The following is a 27,379-nucleotide window of genomic DNA, read 5'->3' as shown; positions in this document are numbered from 1 at the left end:
TGTGGCACATGACTCCAGCAGTTAAAATGGGCCAATTAGCTCGTACGCCAAAGATAGCTTCCCGCTTTGCAAGTTGTGCAAATCTATAGTGCGGAAAATGTCTCTTCCTCTTTATCTACATTTTTTTTCTGCACCTCCTCTCTCACTTGTGCAATTCGGTCAATACGCTAAATTCCGGGTATCTGAGACGAACAAGTGGATTAAACCAATCGCGTCATTAATGAGGCAATTGAACTGTTGAATTGCTCCAGCGACTGAGTGTGCAAAGTCAAAAGTTTCCGCTGGATGTCTCAAGATTTATTTTAAACAGCTGATCACTTTTCCCCCTGCGCTCGCTCTCCCATCTCTCTCTCTCTCTCTCTCCCTCCTATCTCCTGCCTATCTCGCCATCAGACTAAAATATCTGTGATGAAGACGTCTGCCGGACAGCTTGTCAGAGAAGCTGGAAATGGAAATGGAGAAACTGGAAGGGAATCTGAATGATCTGTCTGTGCCAGCATTACAGCCCACTTCATTACAGAGAGGAATGGGCAGATATGCCAAAAGATTAAAAAAAAATAAATGAAATCTGCCGTGTGTTTCTGGCTGCAGCAACGGGGGCCTCTCGCATTTAGACGAGCAGAGACCCTCCCACATACATATTGCATTCCCCTCAAATTGTTTAAATGGGCTTTGTTCACTTCTTATTACATTTAAAACAGAATAACACAAGTGTCACTTCTTGGAAACTCCAGTCATTTAAACATCGTCCGACAACTAATTGTCATTATAAACCATAAAGAAGATTTGGGTTTGGGCTTCGCAGCTGCTGTAATTGAATTGTTCACTGGGGCTCAGATTTGTGTCCTCAATTTAAAATGTTAACATAATTCCACTTGGTTTTCTCGGCCCTCCTCGGTAGACAAACCCAACCCTCCTGTTTTCCATCCCCCTTTCCTCCTCTGTCTCTCTCTCTCTCGCTCTGGCATTCAAGAGTTACTGTTGCAGGCGGGAGAAAGAAACACGGATCGCCGCTGATTAGGAAAAGAAAAAACTAATCAGGAATTAAAGGGGAGGGGGGGCATGTCCCCGCTGCCACTCAAGATTTCAGACAGTAGCCGCCCGCTGTTTCTCACAAGCCCAACGAGGCAAGTATCTGAGCGGAGCATGAGTCTCTGCCCTGTTCTTTTTGTCCTGAATTAATCGTGCAAAGCGGATACACAGCTCGACAGAACAACAAATAAAGTGGAGAATAAACAAGTTGCACCTCGATTTAAGTGCAAATAAAACATTCAGGAATATGTTGTTTTTCTCTCATCTGGATTCCTGGCACGTTTGAGCGCCGCCTTCCCAAATGCTAAGCAGCACATCGCACTCTTTCATTTACGGCGGGCTGGCACGATGATCCCCGGCGTGGCACTTCTGTCAAGGCCATTACCAAATGAATCAGTGCCACACTCGGAAACTCACTCCCCATCAGTGGAAAGTACCGGAGCCCATCGGAGTCGTTTGCAGACTTTAAAGAAAAAAGAAGAAAAGTGCAAGTTAAAGATGCTGTGGCGAAGTGCTTTTATTAAGCCCTGAGCACAGACCTATGAATTATTAAGAACAAGGGTGTATCTATAGACCATCAAACCATTAGCCTGGGAGCGAGAGGCATCCTGGAGTACATTCAAAAATACCTCATCCCTACCGTGCTCGCAAAGTCCTGACAGCGCTTCCTCGTGATTGCAGAAGTCGGGGACGCGTCGGGGCTTTAAACCCAACCCCTCTGAATCTTTCAACAGCTGCAGCCGCAGTTAAAGCGCCATTAGAGCACAAAAGCCCAAACCTGGCGATGCTCTCCATAATAGATGAAATAACAAGGTATTTACTGGCCGAAATATTGCGAGCACTTATCCGAAGGAAGGGGGGGGGCGGGGGGTGTAGTTGGAGAAGCAAGAGAAGCAAGTGTACAACAGTGGCTTCAAGTGGCCCCTGACAAAAAGGTCACGTGTCTCGTCGCACAACAAACCTTCGCCCTACAGTGGATTTTTCTGTTTTACTGCAGTTACCGTAACATGAGGAATCCTGCTTAGAAGAACAGCCCTTCAATAAACCTGCTGTTTCAAATACGTGTAATGCTAAATGTGTAAACACTGATGAGTCACGCATGTTGCTCTATGCAGCGTTTTGGCCTCTTTCAGCTCATTGCTGTCCAGACGCAGAGAGTTATCAGCAAACACACTGTCCTCTCGGCCATAAACAAAGGAAAGCATTGGACAGCAAGTGTTCTTGATGACGTTTTAAATATTTATGTGTTTATTGCCAAGATCGTGGAACATGGTAATTTGGCTCACAGCTACTCAGACAAGGCAACGCACAGAAATCAGTTCACAGGTTTTGGGGAAACCAAGATATCAGCTGTTTATAGGGGAAGACATCCAAGGTGAATAATAATTCATGAGCAGCGTTTCAGGGACAGTTACTTTCAGGTTTACCTCCAGATTGACTAGTTGAGATAAATGGCTGACTTTAAACCCAAAGGCCACCATGTTCCCAGACCTCTGCAATTATTGTATTGAGTACAGTATCAGCACAAGAATGGGAATTATGATTAACAAGTGGAAACAGATTGGAATGATCTTTAACAAATGAAGTGAAGCTGAATTCCATTTGTGTGGCTAATGATCATTTCTATAGACACCCCCCCCCCCCACCAGTCTCCTCTAAGGGGCAATTTCCCAGACCTCAGTCCTGTTCATTAGCCGGCATGTGCTACCTCCACCCACCAATGAGAGCAGAGCGTGTGTGTGTGCGGGGGGGGGGTGGAAAATGGAGATGGATGTCTTACCCCCAACATGCAGGAGATTCGGCTCGTTCAAGTGGCAGGTAGCTACGAGCTGTCAACCGCACATGTACAGTTTCCTCCCCCCCCCCCAACACTCCTCCACCGAACCACCCACTTCATCCCACTCCTCCACCTTCCCGATAACCCCGTTCTCCCCGGGGAGGCATCCAAAGCTGGCTCCTTCTCCTAATTACCCGCGGGCCCCTGAAATGCTCCAGCTGTTTGGAGCACTGGGACCAGTCGCGGAGCAGGAGGTGCGGCAGCAGCTGAAGAGTTTGGGCGTGAAAACCTGATTAAAAGTTTTAAAGTGCCTCGGAAGACAAAGGAGGGAGGATGCAGGGGGAGATGGAGAAGCTCCTCACAGGTGGATTCAGAGAAAGCACTTTTTTAATTTTCTGATATTTAAGCGTCGGGTCATCTCGGGCACATGTTCCCGTCTGGCAAGCATTCCCAGAGGACCGATGCAGAAACGCATCTGAGAGGCAGATCCATTGATCACTGGGACTGGAATGTCTGGCGTACAGATTAAATGACTGCCGGTTCGACAACTGACAAACTGACACTGATTGATAGATCAGCGCTTAACTGGATCGGACCTCTGACAGGCACGCAGTCTGAATTGCTTACAAATGGAGTGATGGACTGATTGGCCTTGCGGGGGGGGGGGGGGGGGAGACGGCATTCACACCCACCGTCTCGTCTGCGGCGGTCCAGCGTGGACTTGGCGGGGCCAGAGGAGATGTAGAGGAAGCCATCCATGAAGAGGGAGACGTCCGACAGCGATGGATCCTCCGACCACTGCTCGAGTCTGGGGAAATCTATAAAAGAGGTTAAAGACACATTAGAAGAGGGGAGGAAATGGTTTTTTCCCCAATGATTGAAATGGTGCACCAGTTCATTTCCTTCTGTTGTACTTGTGTGTCACAACTTCACCTTCACCTGCAAATAACTTTGCAAAACTAATTTCTATTGTCCTTGAACCACAGTCAGTCCTGGTAGATGCACAGTCCAGGTATCTCAGAGTTGAGGATTTAGAACATTTCAGATAAATTCAATCTGCTCTTTTTTTGGATTGAGAATATTCAGATTGCAGATTTAAAATTGGGTTATCTGAAAAATGCCTCGTCACACCATTAACCCTCTCTTGGTTTGCAATTGAATTAATAATAAAATAACTGGAGTAAAAATATTCTAAAGTTTTTGAAACCTGCAAAATGTGCCACACACTGATCTGACCTCCATCATCACCACGGCTGATTTTGTGTACTTTGAAAGGTTGGATATTGAATATGGTAATACTCCCCGATTAAGATCCCATGAATCCCACACGTGACACTATCTTCTTCTCCCACTCTTCCTCATCTATAAAATCCCAGACTGCTTCTTTCAACCAGAATAAACATGGATTCTCAAGCCGCTGAAGTTTTAAAGCACAGACCTACATGTAATGTATCTGTTACACTCTGTCCTCTCTTCGTCTCTGCCCATTTAAATCAGAGGCTTCCCCTCGCTTCATCTTTTTTTCTCTCCCTCCACTCATCCTTCCTCGCCGGCTTGGAGAGTTCCCCCACATTTCAACCTTATCGCGCTCAAATTCAATTAGCCCCCCGATTCTGGAGTTCAATTGTCTGCCGGAGCCTCGGCGATATCTCGGCGATGTTATCCTCCGCCACCTCCAGCTCTCCCATCAGGCAAGGTAAAATAACTTTAATTGAAACCACTTTTAATTGATGCGACAACTTCCAGCCCAGCACTGACGGCACTGACGCCTCGTCTCCACGCCGCATATCATTTCACAGCGGGAGAGCGAGAGAATCGGTTAATTCAACGAGACGGCTCGCCCCGACTGTTCGGTGTGTGTTCGTCGCGTGCTCTCGTGTGTCGAGCTAATTAATTGCGCTCATGTGCACATTAATGATCTTTAAATGACTGTGGAGTTTGACTAATGCGTTCGCATGATAGTCTGAAGAAATTGAAATAAATGGATTGTCCAATATCGCCACGCACGCATCTGAATTTAATCGTTTCTTAAGCTTTATCTCACAAATTGATTATGACGTGAAGGTACAGCACATTATGAATACGCTTTACAGTTTCCAATATCTTGTGTTGCTTTATTAAATCTTAAATAGATGCAAGAAAAAACTAGCAATGAAGGAATAGATGAGAAATATGACGTCTCTCTCCCTGTGTGCGAGCGCCCTGCATCGTCTCGTTGTGACGCCGCTGTATATGGGATTTGTTTTCAGATGTCGGTAAAAAAAATAGATTTTGATCTCAGCGAGACTTCTTGATTAAATTGCTAAATGAAAATGGACCCCCCCAATGAAAAAACAAGAAGAAAAAAAAAAAAAACACAAATAATCATCCACGGTCTATGAGCTGCGTCTCCAGTTGCATACACAATGAAATCAACAACAACACGGTGTCTGACCCGACACAGGCGCACTAATACACCGCGGTCAGAAAATGCAATATGATTTTTTTTTTTTAAGTTATCCCAAAGAGGCAATCAGCCAATCACGAGACACGAAGCCTCAGCGTCGCTCTGGAGAAACGTCTGTAATCGGAGACCGACAGGGAGAAGGTGCCAGCCAATAGCAGCGCCCTTAATACATGGAATCTGACTTTAATGAATTGAATCAGCCAACTGCAGGTAGGTGAGTCACACACACACACACACACACACACACACTCACAAATACACACAACTGTCCCAGCACTCAGGTTGAGGGGAATGTAAATAAGCCAGTGGTTGATACTGTGTCTCTCTCTCTCTCTCTGTGTGTAAGCCTTGTTAGAACAGTACCCCTGGGCCCCTGAAGCTGGACTCCGTTTAGATGGGACTGGGATGACTGGAATGTCTGGGGGGGGCGGCGGAGAAGTCTGGGCCTGCGCCGATTGGCTCGGTCCCCGGTGCAGGCAGGTGACATGACAGAGTGCTCAATTAGCCATCTGCTCGCCCACGGCAGCGGTCACAAAGTGGTGCCCGACAAGCAGCGGACAGTGGGGTAATCAGAGGCTCACACAGAGACACACACCCACACAGACACACACACAGTGGCGCACACAGAAATGGGGCGACACATAGTGGATGATAACAAAAAGGGCGGACATACGCAAGACATCATGTAGAAGTCAAAGGAGTACAAAGGGCGTTAAAAAGTTTCAAATCATTCAGTCATCACAGAAATGAAGTGAGTGTATTTAGTGAAGGCGGCACGGTAGGGCAGTGTCGCCTCACAGCAATTAGGTCACAGGTTTGAATCCCAGTTTGGTATCATCAAATAACAAATTAAAACCAAGCTTAATAGAAAACAAACATATCCCTCTTGGTCAAAGTCCCATCTATTTACAAGGGGGAGAGATTTAGATCTGTACTGCAGCCAGCCCCCTGGTGGAGATCCAGATACTGAGCATTCAATTTTGTGAAGCAGTCATGTCCTCCATCTTTATACACAGTCTGCGATGTGAGTAGGACTGGGACTGGTTGTTTGTCTCTATATATCGTCCCGGTGGCTTATCCAGGGTGTGTCCCGCCCCTCGCCCCGGTGTCACCTGGGATCGGCTGCAGCCCTCTCCACGACCCTCGGTGAATGAGCGGTATGGATAATGGATGGATGCACTAAATGAGATATGAACCCGCAGGGCGCAAATCCACGAGGAGCTCTCTGGCCAATGACACTTCAGGCTAATCCTTCAAAATTAAAGCCATTCGGCACAGAGGCTCTCCATCAGAGGGGGGCAAAAAGTTGAATTTCCACAAACTCTCAGCAGCTGCTCGTGACCTTGTGTGCCCCCCCCCCCCCCTCCCCGGCAGCTCTGTGTGGTGGTTAAAAACAGGAACGATGCCGGCAAGCAAAGAAAAACTCCCAGAGCCTTAAAACAGGGTGGAACAGAGCTGCAGGAAGAAACAGGCCCTTTGATTAAGTGCTTGTTTATATTTCTCTCTCTATATATATATATAGATGAATGTGTGTTTTTGTGTTCATCTTTTTATTATCCACACCGAAAGCCCGCTGGATTAATTTTTAATGTGCCACAAGATTCAGAGATCCGAGGCGTCAGGAGTGCTCGGGTGGCAACAATAAAAAAAAAAAAAACTCTGTAGCCTCCAAATCTACGGTGTGTCATTTAAGAAGAAGCCGATTGATGTCAACGTCGAGGTTGGGCTCGGTTTCACGGCACAACGGCCGCCCGGGTGGATTTGGAGAGAGGAAATTAAATGCAATTTACATGTTTATGCTACTGTTTACTGTCGCAGGCATTGGCCAATACGCTCATCCAGATATTTACAGTGAAGTGGCCGGCAGGGAGTCAGTGTCACCCTTGATCGGGGGGGCAAATCGAAAATGTGACCTTGAAGCTGCTAATTGTGTAATTTTCAGCCATTGGGTCGAATAACCGTTTTAAGGAGTCTCTTATGACCCAGGGAAATACTTCTGTGGGGCCTTACCCAAATGGAATTAAGAGTGGAACCAAAAGTCCACTTACAGATTTGTTTTCCTTTCTCCACTGAGGCTGTAAATCCACATTCAGAAAGTGGTGCCAGGAAAGATCTCCATCACCATCTTGACAGCGGCAAGTGACAGAACACACACTGGTGACAAGATGGTTGGACATGAGCTGGGCCAAAATAGGTTATCCTTAAAAAACGACATGGCTCATTTTGCCGTTATTTCATTCTTTTTAAAGTATTTACATTTTTACCTGATCTTTCTTTGCTCCCATGACAAAAAGAAAAAAGTGACCTTGTTCTGGATACATGTTTTTGATGGTTAATTTTATTTGCGTGGTCTCCTGGGTGTAAGCTATGGGAATACGAGGGATACAGACAAAATGATATATGAGGCTGAAATTATACAAGTAGCCACCGCAGTGGAAGCCTCTGACTCTGAGGGATAGAGCCATCATCCAAGCTGCCCACAGGGGTTGCTTAAGTGTGGAGACACACCACCTCGGAGAGATGCCACCGGCCTGTTTTCTAATGGAATCTGGGATGGTGTGGGGGGGAGGTATGTAAATGAAACACACTCCTGCGGTATCTCGGGTGCTTCGGGGCGAGCAGGTGTGGGCGGGAGAACGAGGTCCGCCGAGGCCGGGCGCTCAAGCACACGCGTGGAGAGAAGGAGCTAATGAGGTGCCGATGCTCCGGCATCAGTGGACGTCCTCGCGCCGGAGCTACAAATGAGCTGCTGTGGAGGGAAGGGACAGTGCCGCGGCGAGCCGACAGCTTTGTTTGGATTCTCCACAACCAGAAGGGAATGAGAAGGTTTTCTTTTTTCTCTCCCTATTTGTATTTCTTACCAACCCACTGTGAAACGGCGTAGCGCCCCGAGAGCTACTCCAATTTAGACTTGAGCTGACAAGGCCGAGAATTGCTCGCGTTTGCCGATTGTTTATTGCCGGCTTATTCCAGCCTCCCACCGGGGGCACCGCTCATTTCGGTAAAGTTTGATGTCGTTTCATTCGGCGCAGTGTCTGGTTTTTTTTTCGCGGCACCATGCTGCGGCGGAACGGGGGCCTGAGGTGCGGCCTCGTTGCGGATGTGTGGCTCATAAGACAAACAGAATCACGGAGAACAAGCACACATGCTGACATATGAAAGCCCCATATCTGCCCTTATATTGCCTTGCGTGTGTGCAACCATTTTGCAAGGCTGGGGTCTTTAAAAACTCTACAGCACCCCCCCCCCCCCGAATTCTGTCTTGTCCTCTGTACCGCCTGCTCTATTTTCCAGCCTGTGCTGTATCGTCTCTCTGTCAACACCAGGCGATACAGTGGGGATGGCGTCGCGTGGGTATTGAATTGTTCCCGCTTCCTGCCAGACAAAAACACAGGCGCTCGACGACTGACAAAAAAAAAGAAAAAGAAAATAAAGTTCAATTCCTGTTTAATCAGAGTTTTTCACAAGTTTTTCCTCTGCAAGCTCCGGGGGGCCACGTGCACAGAGAACACCACTGCTCACAGCTTTGTGTGTAATGTGACCGACTGTAGGAAAAATGTCACGGAGGGAATTTGGACAGTATTCTGCGTGGAGCTTTAATCTTCTCCACACAACACAACAGTCGGGTTATTCACTGCTGTTTCCGCAAATTGTATTTGTTTTGTGTTGTCGCACAAGAAACTTTTGGACCCGGTTGGATAAGGACGGCGGTCGGCCGGTCAGTTCAAACCACTGAGGATGACTCATCACTGACCGCTCTTCTTCTAATTCATGATTAAACATCTATCATGTTGTACATGCAGAAGCTTTGGGAATAAATCAATCAGAGCATTACCAATACTGATTTTGAGAGTATATATTTTGGTTATTGTTCCGAAGATGTAATGGAGAGTTGATATATTTAAAGTTTATTAGACACAACACAGACACTGAAGATCTATGACTCCACAGAGGTGCACGTGGTCTGTGGTTGAGCTCAGGAACCAACCACGGTTATAGAAAAGAAAACCATGTTGAAGGCTGTGCAGCGTATACAGGTCGACATTAGAGCAAAGATTGTAATTGTGGTTTTAAAAAGAAAAACAGTGGTTGTGAGTCTTTGACCTTAGTGCTCATGGCCTCGCTCAGTTTAGTTGAGCTTCCATCACGACAGGACGAGTCTGGACAGCTCCAGACACATAATGAGAAGATGGAGGACGCTGCTATGCTGCACGCTTCAGGTGGACAAGTCTACACGCCTATAAGTGTGTGTGTTAGTGTGTGTGCGTCCGTTCCCTGTGTCCACATGCGAGTTGTCTGGCGCACCAGGTGACCCGTGCTAGCAATAAGGAGTCGCTAACAGACACATTCTCATCATAAGTCGCACAAACAACACACACTCGTCATGAAAGCAAACACCGTACAGCCGCGCCACCGACAGCATGAGATGGGTGACGCAAAAGAGAGTTGAGGGAAAGTGCAGAAGGAAAAAGAGAAACTAAAGAGAGGAGAGACTTTTTTTTTTTTTTAACTGGGAACTCGCTGGGTTCAAATTTGTGGGTATTCCTGCCTTAATTTCCTATTCATGGCAAAGGGAGAAAACAAACCTCCCTCTGTGATTGTGTAAAAGTGGCGGCACGGCGGCGGGGTGACTTCTAAACACGACTGGCTTGTTAAAAGTATACAGACAATGGGGGCTGAATATACGTGGTGCCAGTGGTTGTAAAAGTCCAAATCGCACACCTAGTTTAAAAGCCATTTCCACAGATTTATACAAGTGTTTATTTTGTAAAAAAAACGGTATGTACGGTAATTATGAAAGAATATCTCCTCAGATCCTGTGGACCGGCCGTGGAGAACTTGTTTTCCTATCAGGGGCCATTTCAGTTTTTTTTATAGCATCCTTTGAGGGCCGTGCTAAATTATTGAACACAAACATAACACTAACTTTTCTAATGTGATGGCTGGAAGGGGGCTCTCTGTGGGAGGTGCATCTGATGTCAAATGGTAGTGGTGAGGATGCAACTCACTCTAGCTACAGGCCAAAACCAACTCACTCAAGCAAATCGTACCAAGTGGTGGTCGTGCAGAGAAACTCAGCAGTGATCTTACACACAGAAATACTGAGTGGTATATTCTATGGCTGTTGTGCAGGCCAGGGTTAACAGGCCAACAGTTCAAGCAAGGAAGAAGACATTTCCAGTTATCGCTCAACTTTTTAAAAAGAGACTTGGCGAGTTGCTAAGTCAAGTTGGACCACCATTGTCTCCAATTCACTTTTTCCCCTTTTTTAATAATAATATTGCCATCGCCGCCATGTTTGTAATCACAAAGTCTCAACTCTGCACTGCCCTCTAGTGGATGTATTCCTGAACAACCAGGCCAAAGAAGTACGTATGCAGTGATGGTATCATAGTTCTCTTTTCATATGTAAGGGCATCATTGTGCACTGTTATGCGTGAAGTCCACAACGGACGGCTGGACAGGGGGAGGCGCACAAACTTTCTTACCAGACAGTTTGTTCTGGTGCAGGAACTCCATCTGCAGCTTCTGTCCGGTACGCTGAGCCAGGAGATAGGGGGTGGAGTAGGTCGGGTCTCCGGTGGCGCACATGACATCCGCCCCGCTGAAGACCAGCGCCATCGTCTGCAGCACGTCGGGCGACACCACAGCCGCACACAGCGCCTGAGCACACACAGGATAAGACAGACGACGGCATGAAGACGCTTCTGTGCTTTCTCTCCGCCCACTCCCGAGACCCCGGGGGAGCTCGGCACCATTCATAAAAATCCTTCAATAATGTATGTGCAAGAGATAAAAAAAACTGTATTTGTAATTTCAATGCGTTTGTAAATCACATTCTGGGAGCCGAGTGTTCTTTGCGGTGGCAAATCTTATTTATACGAGTCCACCTCAACGTGTCCTGCTGTGATGGACTCATAAAAGACCGAATAAGAGCGGCCGCGGCTCATTTCTTTTCTAAACAGCTTTCTCCAGCTGGATTAATGCCTTTAAAGAAATTTCACATCCCAGACGGTGAACCAGTGAGTATGTTCTCACTTCCCAGTGTGTGTGGGGGGGGGTGTCTCCGTCTCTACGGCAGTTTGACAGAGGACAAAGACTCTATAAAGCGGCGTCAGAAATAATCATCTAAAGTTTAGAATTGGGCTTCAGCGCCAATCTCAAAAGAGAAGTTAAAATAAGATGGAATTCGAATGCTCCCGGTGGGAATAATAAAACGTCTAATCCCTGGGAAAAAGGGGAATATGGCAAATGAGAACAGGACAAATGGGCCATATTAAATATAATGACACTAACAATTTAAACGAGGGGAAGTTGGAATAAAGACATGAAAAACAATGGAGTGAGCAAAATAAGAGCAGTGGAGCGTGTAAGTGAAATATAGCTTCATGAAAAAAGAATGATAGAAAAAATATACTGTCTACAATATGACAGAGGAAAGTACGACATGTACAACACATAACAACAAATACAAATACTCCTCTGAGGTTGAATGCAATGCATACGTTTATTTTCCAGACTCTTTAAGAGCTCTCTTTGACCTTTGACCCCTGAAATATAGTCAGAGTCTAAGTCACAACTGGTCAAACTGGGAACAAGTTCTCCTCAAACTGATATGATGTACAAAAAGGGCCAAACACTTGATTTGTGAGGCCACCGTGACCTTGACCTTTGACCCCACACATCCAATCAGTTATCCTGTGAACAAGTAGGCCAAATTTGAAGGGATTCCCTCGAGGGGGTAAAGTGAGGTCACACAGATCTTGGACTTTGAAAAGCTCTGATCAGTTTCCCTTCGACGCCAACTGAACATTTTGACTGAATTTGGAGAAAGTCCCTTCGGGTGTTCTTGAGATATTGTGTTGACAATGTGTGTTGACAACCTGAAAACACTATGCTTGTGGCCGCAGGCTGTTGAAAGGCGTTTTCATAAAAGACATATTAAAAAAAAAAACAGGGCAGCACAGTTGAAATATCTCAACTTCTGCTCTCTAAGAGTGAGTCGGGTTTTGATCCTGCACATTTCCATAATCCAGCTAAATCTTTCTTTAAGTGGAGTCTTGACTCAATCTTCATGCCCCCCCCCGTTTAAAACCCAGGTTCTCCCATGTATTCTAAGTTTTGAGATATTTTCTCAAAACTTTGTCAAGATGCACCAAAGTGACGTTTTCATGGTTGTTTAAATAAGCTAAGGAAAACTCTGCAGAATAAATCTGCTTTATGTTTCATGCGGTGGAGAAATTGCACGATCAATCATTCCAGTATTACTATCACGCAAAAAGAAGAGAAGCATCCACAGAATATACACTGAACCTCACTTTCCCTTCTCTTTTCACACATTATTTAGTGCCAGCCCCATGTGGCCATTAAGAGAACTGCACCAATGCCCTGATTTCCCCCCTCAGTCATGTAGGGAGTCGCCTGTTCTCCAGATCAGTTCCTTCTTTAGTCAGGGGCAGATGACTGAGCTGATCCCCTCACTGTTTAGTTAAATCTATACACCTGCTTCATGCCGCGAGCCGGTGAACTGGATTGGGGATGAAAGAGTCGGTGGAATACAGTCTGACCGAGGAGAAAACATTTTCCCAGTGTCTGTCTCTTCCCATCAGCCCGGTCCCTTGATGCGACACTGCGCAGGGCGACCCGCAACACAGAGGATCAACAGAGGAGTCGAGTGGAAAGCGGATGAATTTCATCGGACTGGGACCGAGTCAGCGAGCGAGCGAGGTGCGTCTGAGAGTGAGGCGCGCCGAGGCTGCGCATGTACACCCGGGCAGAGCACACACAAAGCACAAACAGAGCACCTGTCAATATCACCTGCCCGCATTATGACCAAACAGTCCCATGCAACCTGGCCCTATTCGGTAGCGTCTCTGGAAATGACCTTCAGTGTCACAGCAATTACCGTGCCGCTAGGGGGGGGGGGGGGGTTGGTGCGCGAGTGTGCGTAATGATATAAGAGGGTCCTTTGATACCACCCCCCCCCCCCTCTCTAGGTCACGCGGCCTGCGGAGACTCCGTGGAGGTCGCCGGGATATGAGCTTCTAATGGGGAACATGGGACGGAGATACAGAGAGAGAGAGAAAGGGAGAGGGAGAGAGAGAGAGAGAGAGAGAGAGAGAGAGAGAGAGAGAGAGAGAGCGAGCAAGTGGCGGGGGATAGAGGAGAAAACAACTCAACAGAATAAGCACACTCTGTTTGAGATACTGCAATCGACACAATCGGGTTTTAAAATCACCTCTGCACCTTTTTTTTGTGTAGTTTCATTTTATTGCTCCGGCTGACGCTTAACAATGTGATTTACGGTAACGCAGCGAGTTGGTTTCATGACCCCGAGGCCCATAAAGCCTGTTAAAATGCCATTGCATGATTTTCAAAAAATGCATGAATGTCAATGAGGAAATTGCTCGTATTATTGTCTTTGCTCAAGAGAAGCCTCCCCTGAGGAATAGGTTTTATATAGCTCTTTAGTTTTTCTTTTCATATTCACACTGGCGTTACAGTAAGTAAATGTGACACAGAAGTGGAACGTGTCCAATGAGATTAGACTCAGTGTCCTTGTTTGTGATTTTACTCTTTATAGGTTGCATCTGATTTATTACTTTACACAAACATTTGCGGAGCTATTTGGAAGAGTGTTTATTATTTGATCAAATGCACACACACACACACAAACACATATGTTGAGTCATGGTGTGTGTATTGCCTCTATGACACACTGATCCCTATCAAATCTGTTGAGCCCGTTTATAAAGCCAGTCTAGACAGCAGGGAGGCAAACACAAACACCCACTTCCACTTCTTTTTTCCCCGATTGCCATCATCCTCTTTCATGCACACACACACACAAATGCACACACCCACACACACAAATGCACACACCCACACACACACACCCACGCACTTTGTACTCCCAGACTCACAAACTAAGCGGGTTTGCAGGTGCTGAGGGGCCGTGCAAACCCACAATTCATCAAGAGGCCTCTGGTGGACTCTGCAGGACTTCCAGAGGGTCCGCCTCTTCAACTCAGACGATCATAGTTATTTATGAAGACCTTTCTTCATTTAAGTCCTTGTGTGGGTTTATTGATGTAGCAACAAGATATGAACAGCTGGTATGATCTGCATTTGTAAATTTACTTTGTCCATCTGTGGTGTTAAAATCCTCAGGTCTCGAATGTTGATATGTTCTGCTCAGCAAGGAAAGGAAACGTTTTTACACATTCGGTCACATTCTGACTGTTTCTGTTATTGTTGAATCTGTGAATCAGTCTTGTAATTGAAAATAAATGTCCCTTGCATTCATAATTAGGACATTATTGAATTTCCTAAATAAAATTGTACTTTGCATGTTATTGGATGGGACGTCAGAGTACATATTAAAAAAATGTTTCTATCATTCAAGGTAGTTCTTATCACAATGACATATGTGCAAGTGATTCGGTGCTATACAAAAGGGGGTGTAACGTCATGACTGACAGCTGAGACTGGCTCATGACTGGTCGAGCGAGTGGGCGGGACCCTGATACCGAAGCTCCACTCACCAATCTCTACCGAGCAGACTCTGGCTCCAGACGTTTTCAGCATTAGATGTGAGCGCTCACATCCAGGATATTCTGGCTTCATTTCTGGGAGCATGTGGGGACTTGTCATCCATCTTTCTATAAAGTGTATATACCTGAGAGGCTCATAAGGCTGATCTCGCTATAATAGTACTGGAAAGCAGCATCCCATCGGGTGTGGTGCTCCACTGGAGCGTGAACTGTTTGCTCCAAAGAACTCCAAGTCAACATAGACATCGGGAAATTGAGGGCTATGCTCTAATGCAGCCAATGAGGTATTTTTGAGTCAGAAATTGTATTTTGAAAGATACACAGCGTGCAAGTTAATTACATGTGATTTAAGAACATTTATTCATTTGTATTGTATGTTGTAGTTTGAATTCTGGATTTGGAGAAAAGCTTCAAATAAAGCAGCAGGAAGGCCGTGTCAGCCGGTGCCATATCTGCTACCGTTGCTATGTTATGTAGCAGAGCTGCATATGAACACCATTAAGACCCGGTGAGGAAAATCTTTTGAAATTAGCTCCGGGGGGGGGGGGTATTTCAGTTAATCTCCATGGAAACACATGAAGTCTTAAAGTGACTTAAAGTCTGCGAGGGCCCAGACCACAAGTCCTGAGGGCGGACGTGTGGATTCACTCACACACTCTCTGTGTCTGTCACACTCTCACTCCAACACTACGACAGCAAATTCACACATCTCTTGCGGAGCAGCAGACATGTTCACACGCGTGCACCACACACACACACACACACACACACACACAGTCGCACACTCACACACGCGCCCAAAAGCCAGAAAAGCCGCAATAAAACCAACCCAAGCGTTTCTGTTGTGGATCCTAATCCACTTTTCCACTCAGCTCACTGGTATATCTCTTCCTTACTCCCCCCCCCCCCCCCTCCTCATTCCCTCTCTCTGCATCTTCATTCCTCCCTTTCCTCTGGCGAAAACAATACGACGGGGCTGATCTGCGTATGTGCTGACGCAGCTGGAAACGCACAGGCTCGGTGCACCAGGCTTTTTAAGACCCTTCTTTTTAGAGGCAGTTTTTTTTTTTTTTTTAACCGCAGCAATAAACCGAGACCACAAACTGGCAGAAAAGGCCTCGGCATCAACTTGCTAAGACGCCCCCCTTTTGGCATCGCTGGACGTACAGTGCCCGTTTTACTGGCAGTCAAAAGGTCAGAGGAATATGGTCTATTTCAGGTTGGGTGGGTTCAGCTAATGGAGAATGTGCCAGGCTCCTCAGAAGTACAGACGAGGCTATTGTAGGTGCCCACTCACGACGGCGTGCTCGGTGAACTTCAGCTGCACTCTTGCTCTCTTTCGTGATGGACAATTACTGAGGAGACCAGAGATAGAAAGATACATCAGAGTCTAAAAGGGAACTGTGTCTTGATGGTTTACCAGTTTGTACTACGCTGTAAACTCCTACCTTCTCCTTTTATTGTCGTCTAATTGACAGCGATGGACAGATATTGAATTAGGGGGTGAACGACAAAGCTGATATGAGGAAATCAACCATTTTCAAAACCGCTTTATGGGCCAATTATATCGATTAAGAAAATACCGTCTAAATACCTCAGAATTTAATCCCTGTGACATTAGCTTCTCTCTGTCTTTATGGGATCTGTACCTGGTTGAGCTGCTCCAGGTCCTGAAAGCCCTCCAGGACCCTGCGGTACTTCCTCTCCCTGTACTTCCTGCGGACGAACGAGGCCCGCTGCTCCGCCGAGGCGCCGCCGTACAGCTCCTCCTCCATGGGAAGATTAGCGGCCCAGAAACTGTTGGCATTCTTGTTCCCCACCGCCAGGAAGAGCTGGCGGATTGACAAGACACACAGGGGGGGGGGGGGGCATTCAGGTGAGAATCATTAGTAGACCTATTTGTTAGAATTTGAAATCAATATCCAATAAGCCTGGAAAAGCACAAAGTTATACAGTCTTTAAGATGCACCTGATTCAATGGAGCAAGGTGTTACAGCAGGTAAATGGTCGGGGTTTAATATATGGAGAAGGCACCGTAGCTATTTGGCCTTGTAAAGATTATTGGCAGATGATAAAAAAAAACATACGAGGGGATAAAGTAAAGATTTAATTGGCTTTCATGAATCCACTCACCTCCACGAGCTCGTTGCTCCAGATGCTGCTGTCCAACTTCAAACTCCGCACCTTGGAGATGCTGGGGCCGAGGGAGCGGTGCTGTCCTGGCGCACAGACAGACATGGTCATCAAGTTGATTGATTCCACAAGGTAAACAAAAAAAACCACAGAAATCCATAAAAACAGTTGAGTTCATGAAACTCTTTTCTGAATTAGTTAAATTGAAAAAATCGTGGCCTTCAGGTTTTTAAAAAGTTCAAAAATGAAGATGCATATATTCACCGAAAATCTCCTCAGACGCACTTAAAGCCAGTGATGGAATAAACAATAAAGAGGCAGTAACAAGATGGAGAAGCAGAGCATGACTGCGAGCTCCTTCTCTCACTCACAACAGACATGTTTAGTCCCCTCAGCACTCCTAATTGGAAATGAAAGCACAGAACGAGGCCCATTAATTGCTAATGAATCATGAGTAATTCATTGTGTTTGCTGGTCGGCCTGTTTATTTGGGTGAGCGAGAGACTGCTGGGGTTGCTTATGGCCAGAGACGGAGCACACATGCATAATGCATCAGGCAGAAACCTGCTGTACGCTTGGATGTGAATTATTGTCCTGTGTGTAATGGCGGATAATTTTAGATTCAGACGTGGCATGAACTCATTACTGTCTTCTGTGCTCGAGCCGAGCGGCGGTGAGGGGAAGTGTGAGAGGGGCCGTCTCATCACAGGGCCACAGGGCACACACACACCAGGCATCTCTGAATTATTTGTCACATAGTTAGATACTGAAAAATTAAGTAGTTATCATTGTTAACTATACTTTAGGCACGCAGGGGTTTTAATGTGTATATTCAGACGAGAACTAACCATGAAAATTTGGGTCTTTCGATTTTGATTTTAAGCATTGAAATATTTATTCTGTTATAAACATTGAAAGTCTATCCAGGGAGAGAAAAACATGACTTTTTTGTATTCCAGATGTCATGCCTCATCAAATTGTGTCATTTTCTACTGAAATAATTTAGCACAGAACTCTTCAAACAATAATCTGGGGCTAATAGTGTATTTTTTCCTGACCAACAAAGTAAACTACAAGTAAAAAAGGATTCCCTCTTCCCCCTCGAAAGTTAAATCAGTTCTCCTCTGAAAGATATAGCAATGTAAACAGTCCTTCTTACAGCAGTATTGTTTAAATGTGGTTTCTAAAACCCCAAATTTCAAACTCCCTGCCTTCAAGACCACATAAGTCAATCTTAGTTCCTGTCACTTGTTCTGTTGCGGGAGTGAAAACACTGCCTGCTGCAGTGCTCCAGCCCAGCTCCAGCCACTGAGCTGCACAGCACCACAGGACCATTTTCACTTGTGTGAGGGTAATGAAGCCGAATGAAGTGTGTTCGTGCACATGTTCTGGCGGCTACGTGGTGAGAACCTCCTCACATAAATAGCCTGTTGCAGATGTCTTCATCCTTTTCGTGCCGCCACAACACATGGAAGCTTCTATAAAAGGATTTCACCGCCAATCAAAAACTGTCCCAGTGACTACAGCCCCTCACCACTCCGAGGCAGGTCTGAGGGAAACAAAGAAAAACCATGTGTGATGCATTTTTCTGTTACCATGGCTTGTGTTGCCAGTGTCTAGACGCTGTAGCCTGGTTTCGGGAGTTTACAGCAATTGCCAGTGAAAGAAAAAGGGGCCTTCAAGTCATCGGAGTAATGACACCTCCTCTGGGGGCTTCATCGGGAGGAGGAGTGTAGAGAGAGGGACAGTTTTAGGGAAGTCAAATTACTAAGGGGTTGACGGGTTAAGGAGCCAAAACAAGTGGGAGATGCTTTCCCTAAATAAGCCCCTTAATAAAATCTCAACACCAATTATTAAAGCTACAATAATTAATGTTTTCATTTTGACATCTGGTCAAATCACTAGATCTAATTTGAAAACGGTCACCCGACTCTGCAGTTTGCTCCGTGAGGCGTTTTAGCTTATTTTTTGTTTATTGTTTCGGTTTTTCTGGCCCATAAGATTAGCAGTTTTGTTTAGTGTCCCTGCACAAGACACTCATTTCCCCCGGAAGGCAGCAGTTTTCAGGGGAAAGGCCTTCGTTAACCCCCCCGACAATTCAACCATCTAGCTAAATAACAAAGAGCAGGTGGAGCATTTAGAGATATACGACCCAGGAATTGGTGGAGACCAAATCAGAGCTTGAAAGAGTTTGAACATAGGTCTTAAAAAGCAAGAGGTGCAACTGCTGATGTTTCTCTCTGTCAGCTGAATGTGTTAATAGGCAGTTGTTTTCCAGCTAGATGCATTTAATGAGGCGATAATGTTTTATGTCAGTGGTGCTTTTACACTGTGTTGCTGTCCCTGAGTAGCCAGAAATATCAATTAATGCAGATTTAATGCTCAGCAGTTTTTACTTATTTTTACGGAATGGTTGCCAGGTTCTGTGGGATTTCTTACCTCCCGATAAAAGTAAACAAAATAAACTTTAAGGTGGTGCTGAGCTGGATGCCGTTTCTTTTAAAGTGATTAGAAAAACCGAGAATGTGAAAAGTGCTTACGCTACAGTTTAGATAAAAAAAAAAAAAAAAAAAAAGATATTTCAGCTTTTTTGATCAAATCCCCCTGTTTTTCTAATGTTAAAAATAAAAACTGATATTTCTATTTTTAGGAAACCGATTTGCAAGTTCTTCAAGTGTTCACGAGCAAAAAAGAGAAAAATATTACCATATGAACCTGCTCCACAACAGAGAGCGAGAGACAGAGAGAGAGAGAGAGGCTGCAGACTATTAAAATTCATTCCATCTTGGCAAGAGGAGAGGAAAGCCTGGGATCATTTTTACCATTAGCCTTCTCATTACTTCTTTCCTCTTTCTCTTGTTCAGCATTTCTCTTTATTGTCCATGACACGGGAGCGCTAATTAAAAGCGTTAGCAGTCATTGGTATTCCAAATGGACCGCCACCTAGTTAAAGGCGAGCACGGTGCGAGGAAAGCTTCCCCCGTTGCAGAGGTTCACCCGCTCTCGCCCTGCACGTCCACCCGATGTAATATTAAACCCCCCCCCCCCCTGCAAATGAAATCATTTAAGGGTGTTTGAAGAAGGGATGTAGGATATCTGACGCGTACCAATTACACAGGCTTTGCCGAGGTGAGGTGAAGGATCACATTCAAACTTATGACAAATCTCAAGCTCGGAGAAGACGATACTGCACACCAGCCAGGACGCCCTTCACTTCAAGCATGGCCGCCGCTTCCCTTTTTAATCATGTTTAGCGGAGGTCAAAAAAGCAGTTTGGGATTCCGAGTTCCCGACCGGGGCTTAATCTTTGTTGTCATTTCATCTGTGACATCCAGCACAGCCAAATAGATTAGAGGGAGTCCAGAGGCCAGAAGCCCCGCTCCCATAAGCAGCTTATCACCTGAGATCTTATTCTGAAAGTGCCTCTGGGTCAGAGTACAGACTACCAGACAAACATCAGGCCACAGGTGAGGACAGACATAGTTCTTTATTTTAGCTTTAGCATGTATTACAGCCTTGCTCGAGGTTTGGCCTTATTTTTGTTTTGAGAATTTAATATCACTCATTATAACTTTTTTACCTTTTTCCAGGCTCTGCTTATTCATGAGTCAGAGGTTATATGCATCTACAACAAAAGCATGATATTCCCTTTCTACAAAGGAATCTGTAATTTTCCAATAGATTCAGAGAAAGTTTGAGGTGACGAACTACATCACTAATTGCCGGTACAGTGCGGTCGCTCGGTCGGGTTACGGTTCCCCCCTGCGAATAATTCAGGATTCTTGTATCAGGTATAATTAGATAAATGATACGAGTGCGAGCAATTTGGTGCAGTTTGAATAGATTCAATGGGAGTGTTGGGCCTTGGCAGACGAATGCGCTCTGCTGATTGACTTCTAATTCTGATAAGTCGCTTGCAAAATCTAGATTGTCTGTGAGTCATTTATATGAACACCGTCAAGAGGAAATCATACTAAAAGCAAAATTTAAGATTTAAGTATCGAATGACAAATTGGGTTAAATTTCACTTGGAAACTGAAACCAGGAGGTAAATCAAACGTAATTCCAATAATCAGAACAATATAACATTGGTTTTCAGTAGGAAATCATAGGAAGGTGTTTTGGTTTGTTCTTATTTTTCTCTTGCTCTCTTTAGGTCTTCATTTTGTGACATGTTTGTTTCTTCACTGCATTAGGAACTATCACAGGCTGCCGGCTGCCACTCACACAAACCTGTGTGTGGGCGGCTCCAAGCAGGGAATCGCTCATCTGATTCTTTATCCTTTTGTACAGTAATGTTCCACAGTGTGTGTGCATCAACCACGTGTGTGTGTGTGTTTGTTTTTCCAAATGTAGTGTGCGTGCGTCCCTCACCTGCACATTTCTTACAGATGACCACGCCCAGATTGACCGACGCCCACTCGGGCCGGGGGGCGCGGCAGTCGGCGCAGCTCCTGTTGGCCTCGTCGAACCAAATCTTCTCGGCCACTTCATAGTCGGAGAGCGTCTCGGCGATCGATTCCTGGACCGCTTCAATCCACTCCTCCTTCTCCCACTCTGACTCGGCCGTGAAGCTGCAACAAATGATTTTTTTTTTTTTTTGCCACCACCCCAGACATGCCTCACCGTTATTGATTTGATTTGAGAGAGAAGCAATTAGACAGCATAGTATCGCTTGGTAGGGTTAGGGGGGCGTGCAGGATTTGGAGGTTTTTTTGGGGAGGGGGGGGGGTTGCTGAGTATGAACGTCTATGGGTGATTGCAATAGATTTGGTGAAACTGATAAGGGGGGGCAGGTAAATCAATTTGTCTCACCTTGCTCCACTAAAATCTATAAACTGCTAATGCAGGATGATTTGTCAGGATATCATTTCTACATTAGACTCAGAAATGCTGAGAAATGGTAACGGCTAAATATTAGAAACACAAACCACAAGTTAAGCCTTATACGTGTGATTCTTCATGTGGTGAAGGTGCAGGTACACATGGAATTCCAATACAGTACATGTAGATACGAATGCATTAAAACAATATGGTAATTTTCTTGATTTTACCATTTTATAAGTCGAATAATTTGGAGGAGATTCTCATTAATAGTGGATGAGACTCTACTTTCCTCTCGTGTCACCAGTGTCCAATTAAAGGAAACATTTCTTACAGAAATCTCGAGGCCCCGGCGCTTGAACGCAGCACATCCTGTTACTCGGGGAAATCGAAGAACGTGTTTACACGGACTGATGTAACCTGGCCCCTGTGATTCAACGCGACAGCCGCCCTTGCCCACAGAACAAGGGCTATTAAGGTTTGTTGCATTAAGTAGGAGCTTAGGGGCCTGATCATCCAACATCAAGTTCCCCCTCCTCACTGATGCTGCTGTGGCTAAGCGAGCAAATCCATGTACCCAGGTTCCAAAACCTGAGGGAAAACCCTCTCAGGAGAGTGAAGGCAGTAACATCTGGCATCTATAGTGTTGTAAGTAGAATGTGCTATTTCCAGAGGGGTTAATAGAAACATGTTTCACCACAGAATTCAAGATCTGTGACGCCAGCAACAGGTCATGGGAACGCTTTATGTAGGAAAGACACCGTTTGGGAAGCAAGGAATACAAAAAGAAAGATGAAGCAACCCTCGGTCATGGCTAGAAACATGTAAAGCACATATTCATTCTTTCAAAATATAAAAACATTCCATATGCATACAGCCAATAGACATCTGAAAGGCACGGCAGGTTTAAGATCTTTCAGTGGCCTTGTTCTTCCAATCTAAAGAAAAGCCTTGTGGAGGAGACCCACATAAAGACGATGGTAAAGTTTAACAAGACCTTTGTAGAAACACCTCAAATTGCAGTTTCCCATGGAGACGGCTTTTAAGTGTGTGTGTGTGTGTGTGTGTGTGTGTGTGTGTGTGTGTGTGTGTGTGTGTGTGTGACAAGTGATCCGTGCACTCGTGTGAGCCGAGGCAAGAGCACGTGAGAGACAATAAAAGAACCGTATGAAATTGAGAGTGAAACCAAAAGAAAGTCCGAGCTTGACAGAAAGGAGGTACTTAGAGAGGAGAACTGGGAACACTGGTCTCCATGGCAACCTGGCTCCTAGTGTAAAGAACGAGGGGAAGGAGGCGGTCGAGGGGGGGGGGGGGGGGGGGGGCTTTCACTCGGAGGAGCAGCTTCGTCCAAACGAGCCGGCGGAGATCGATAGGTTGATGGGGTTCGGCCGCTCCTTGCCTACCGGCCTCTGCCCGTCGGCCCAACCACAACACAGCCTCCAAAACCACAGAGGAGCACAGGGAGGCCGGAGGAAGCACTGGTGCATGTGGAGGCTCCCATGATGCAAAGTTTAAAACACAACCTGCAGGCCCCGTGTCTGCCGAGGCCACGGATTAAACTCCAGCTTGAAGGACGACAGGTCGGTAAAGAGGAAAATGTGAAAATCAAAGACAACAACAAACTGTTCTCTCCAAAAGCACTGAGAAATGAACACGACCATAATAAATGGAGTAGAAGGGGAAACAATATTTAAATTGCTCCCTTTGCTCGGATTTATACGATGGAGCCGTTTGTATCTGCCACTTTTCGAGCCTCTCTATCGTTTCTCTGCGTTCCTGCAACTATAAAAATCACAGTACTCAAATGTCCATCCACACTGCGCCCCCCATGCAATCATCTGGAAAGTTATCAAAGCAGGTTCCATGTCTCTGTATTTTAAAGTTTGACAAACAGAGGTAATACTGTGCTCTAACAGAACCGTGCTGATTGGGGATCTAAATAAATGAACTGGCTACCTGTGTCCAGTCTTCAATCGATCTTCCCATCCAACCCAAGAAAGCAAATTACCAGATTTCCATAAATCTTGCACTGTTGAATTAAAAAGGTGTTTCATTTCGAATGGCCTACACGACCTTCATGGTGTGGAGTGAGAAAAAAACTCAACAATCAACTTCACAGTTTCTCCACTCACCCCAGGACCCGATGAAAATGATGGTTAAATTTGGAAATTCTTCGTTCTGGTGACCTTTAAGTCCCACGTTTTCTCCCTCTGGTGATTTGATCCCATTTGCTGTGTAAGGATTGTACGCACCCTTATCCTACATAGCACATGGAAGTGAGGAAATCAAATTCCACTTCATGAATGATGAATGGGCGCGTGGCTTCTTTCGCATGCATGTGTAATTTACTTAATGGTAATATATACAAAGTGGTTTGTATAATTAAACAGGTTTTCTTTCATATTACACTTGGATGTCAAATATCAAGAGCAGTTAATGAAGTTTAAGTCGAGAAGCATCAGTATTTCCTCACAGAGTTTGGACATGACAATAATTAATACATCCACTAGATATGAAACAGCCGAGTGAACTTAAACTGAAAGCAGGGAAAGAGACATTCAGCCAATCAAAGGAGATCAAATGTACCAAATAAATGGCAGTTCAATTTAAAACGCCAGCCAGAAACACAAACAAATTGCACTGACATAAATCCTCATGACAAATACAAACAAGACACTGTGAGATAGCATGAATACACTGACAATAATCAAACAAAGATAAATCAATCAATCAGTGGGTTTTAGTAAGTTTCTGGGGAGACATGAGGAGGTGAAAAGAGAATCAAGAAGTACTTCAGTGCAGATTTCCTCCAAGATCCTCTGCTCTAATGAAACAAGGTTGAACTTTTTGGCCTCAATTATGAAGCATCATGTCCGAGGGGAAACCGGGGCGCCGCTCATAATCCGCCCTATGCCAACGGCGAAGCGTGGCGGCGGCAGAATCACGATGTCGGGGAGACCGGTCAGGGTCGAGGCAAAGCCCGAACAGAGCAAAAGCACAGATATGCTTAATGATGAACCCCCGGTGGAGAGCGCTCAGGACGTCAGACTGGTTCGCTTTCTTTCAGGACGATGACCTTAATTAAGAACACGGCCTGAGACGGCGCATGAGAGGCTCAGGGAGAACTCTGTGAACGTGGCCCCGGCAAGACACCTGACCTGAACCCAACAGAACATCTCGGGAGAGAATGAGCACGTCTGTCCAAGGACCTGAGAGAGGTCAAGTGGATCTGCAGAGAAGAATAGGATAAAAGCTCCTGAATGAAGATATGCAAAGCTTTTCATGACAGACCCAAGAACTCTTGAGGTAGAAATCGCTGCTCCAAGGCGCAAAGTACTGAGTTGAAGGTTCTGAATAGTTTTTTTTTTGAGTAAATAAAAGATTAAAAAAGTACGCAGTAAAATCTACAGCTCGCCTGAAACTGAGCCTGGCAATTCTTCGTAGGAATCGTGCCCTCATTAACATTAAGATTAAGAGTCCCAACACATGCACAGACATGCACACTCATGCAGGTAGGGAAATTTAACCTCTGCTTTTGACCCCTCTGGTGCAGGACACACAGATCAGTGAGCGACCATGTACGGCGCTCTGGGAGCAGATGTTGGGGGAGTAAGGTGCCTTGCTCAGGGGCACTAGACAGGGTAGGGAGACTCTTGGATTTTTGGACAGATCGATCCAGGTTCGTCTTTTTGTTGTCTCTCCGTGGAGTCGAACCAGAGACGAACCAGAGACCTTCTCTGCCCATAGTCCAAGTTTCTGCCACGAGACCAACGCCTCTCCATGTGACGGCTCAATGCCCCACATTTACAGAGAGATGACATTTAACCATCTAACTGTGAGGTCATCATTATGCGTGTGAAGCTAAAAGCTTTGGATAATCAATCTTAATGATTAAACTGTAAAAGCACCCAAGAGAATCCAGGACCTGTCACAGTTTTCACCTGGAAAACGAAGTTGCCGGTTTTCTGACCGGGAGCATAAAAGTTTAATTCCTCCAAACTTGGCCTGGTGACATCTCTCCTCTCTGCCTCATTGTCATTCTCCCTCCTCATAAAAAGCCTGTGATTGTATCTACCACCGCGGACTGAGTGCCCAGCCCGTTTAGCTGCAGCAAAACAACAGAAAAGCCAAAGTGAGTCTCCACAGCTTAAAGTGATTAGATGAGTTTCTCACTAATCCCCACCTTGAGCAGGTAGGAGAACGCTCCCAGGGCTACCAATCGATTTGACACACACACGCACACACACACTTACGAACACACACACACACAATGAAAGCCTTTCAGCAATCACCTCATCAAAACAATTCGGGAGACCTGAGCTCATTTTAATTCCACCTTCTTTTTGTTGCACACAAAATGGCAATAACGTCCAGCGTATTAACGAAGCTGCCAAACGACGGGACCATTACGGGGGCTGACACAAACAGATCGATCGGGACATGCAACAGACAGGTGGAGGAATGAGACAAGGGCAGAAAGGAAGGGATGAAAAAGGAAAAAAGAAACTTGTGAACAAGCGCGTACAGACAAACAAGCCGCGCTCGGCCCAGGCAGCTGTGACGGTTGTATTCTAAAATGGGCCATTACGGCACAAACAAGCAGCGCGCCCATTGATCCGAGGCCCCGGGGAGGGGAAGTCACCTGAAAGGCTTTGTGCCAAACAGACGATACCTGCATGAAGCTCCCCTGAGGAGACGTCATAAAAAAGGAATGTTTTTACCAGATCGATAATTAGTGATTTCTGCACAGGAGGCTGTTAGCACGGGATGCGTGTGCTGGGATGGACAATGGGTCCGTGAGGTGCTCGCCAGTCGACCAGGTGGCGCGTGAAAGAGATTCGACACGAGCGAGAGAGGCAGCGACTGAAATACACTTCTTCTCTTTGTCTCATTAGAGCCGAAGCTGGACTGGGTGACCCGCCTGCTCATTAGCTTCTCAGCTCCCATCACAGAGGAAAACAGGCACTTTGGTTTGTACTGGGATTCATATACACAGGTGTGAACACCAACGTTTTGTATTTTGTGTCTATATAATCCTAAAATACCTCTAAACATTTACTTGTATGCAGTTTAGTTTGTTTGTTGCTAAATGTCGCATAATTATGATATCTACGAGTTCAAAATCGTATCAGCCATTGATGGCATCTGTATTTAAAGTGATTTTCAAGTCTATAAAAAATAATTAATCCTTCAAGTCTCAGAGAAAGAAGAAAAGCCATTTGACCCTAACTTTTGTGTCTCAAACAAACTCTACACATGGAACTCAATCTATGCCCTGATCTTTTTAGCAGACGCCTGATGAGATAGGATTAAAACACCGGGCAGCGAGCACACGCACACACGTTGGGGGGGGTGCACACTTACCAGAAGTTCTTGAAGGGCGTGTTGAGTTCAAAGCCTCTGCGGTCCACGTCTCGGATATTGGCAGCCGTGAGTTCCACCTGAGCGATCGCCAGTCCCGCTCTGTAGTCCTGCACCAACACAGAGAGAAGGGGAGCCATTCAATCAATGCTGTACAGTGAGATTCCTGGATCCACACCAACATTATGCTTTATTATGCTTCCATCCCTGAACCACATCACCTCCTTCCATTAGACGTTCAGGTAATTTGTC

General features: G+C 45.6%; 1 protein-coding gene across 4 annotated transcripts in view; it reads right to left on the bottom strand.

Moving 5' to 3' along the window:
* Positions 1 to 27,379, bottom strand: part of arap2 (ArfGAP with RhoGAP domain, ankyrin repeat and PH domain 2) — a 96,348-nt gene that overhangs the window by 32,895 nt on the left and 36,074 nt on the right. For all 4 annotated transcript variants that reach the window (XM_062384253.1, XM_062384255.1, XM_062384254.1 and 1 more), the window contains exons 10-15: positions 27,131 to 27,237; positions 21,317 to 21,516; positions 16,943 to 17,028; positions 16,459 to 16,641; positions 10,745 to 10,919; positions 3,502 to 3,627 (exon numbers count right to left, since the gene is read on the bottom strand). In XM_062384253.1, the coding sequence (XP_062240237.1) occupies positions 3,502 to 3,627; positions 10,745 to 10,919; positions 16,459 to 16,641; positions 16,943 to 17,028; positions 21,317 to 21,516; positions 27,131 to 27,237 (877 nt within the window). The remainder of the gene's footprint in view (positions 1 to 3,501; positions 3,628 to 10,744; positions 10,920 to 16,458; positions 16,642 to 16,942; positions 17,029 to 21,316; positions 21,517 to 27,130; positions 27,238 to 27,379) is intronic.

This window comes from Platichthys flesus, chromosome 24 (genome assembly GCF_949316205.1).
Source record: "Platichthys flesus chromosome 24, fPlaFle2.1, whole genome shotgun sequence".
Taxonomy (NCBI): domain Eukaryota; kingdom Metazoa; phylum Chordata; class Actinopteri; order Pleuronectiformes; family Pleuronectidae; genus Platichthys; species Platichthys flesus.
The sequence above is the reverse complement of the archived record's forward strand: the minus strand, read 5'-3'. Positions and strand labels throughout refer to the sequence as shown.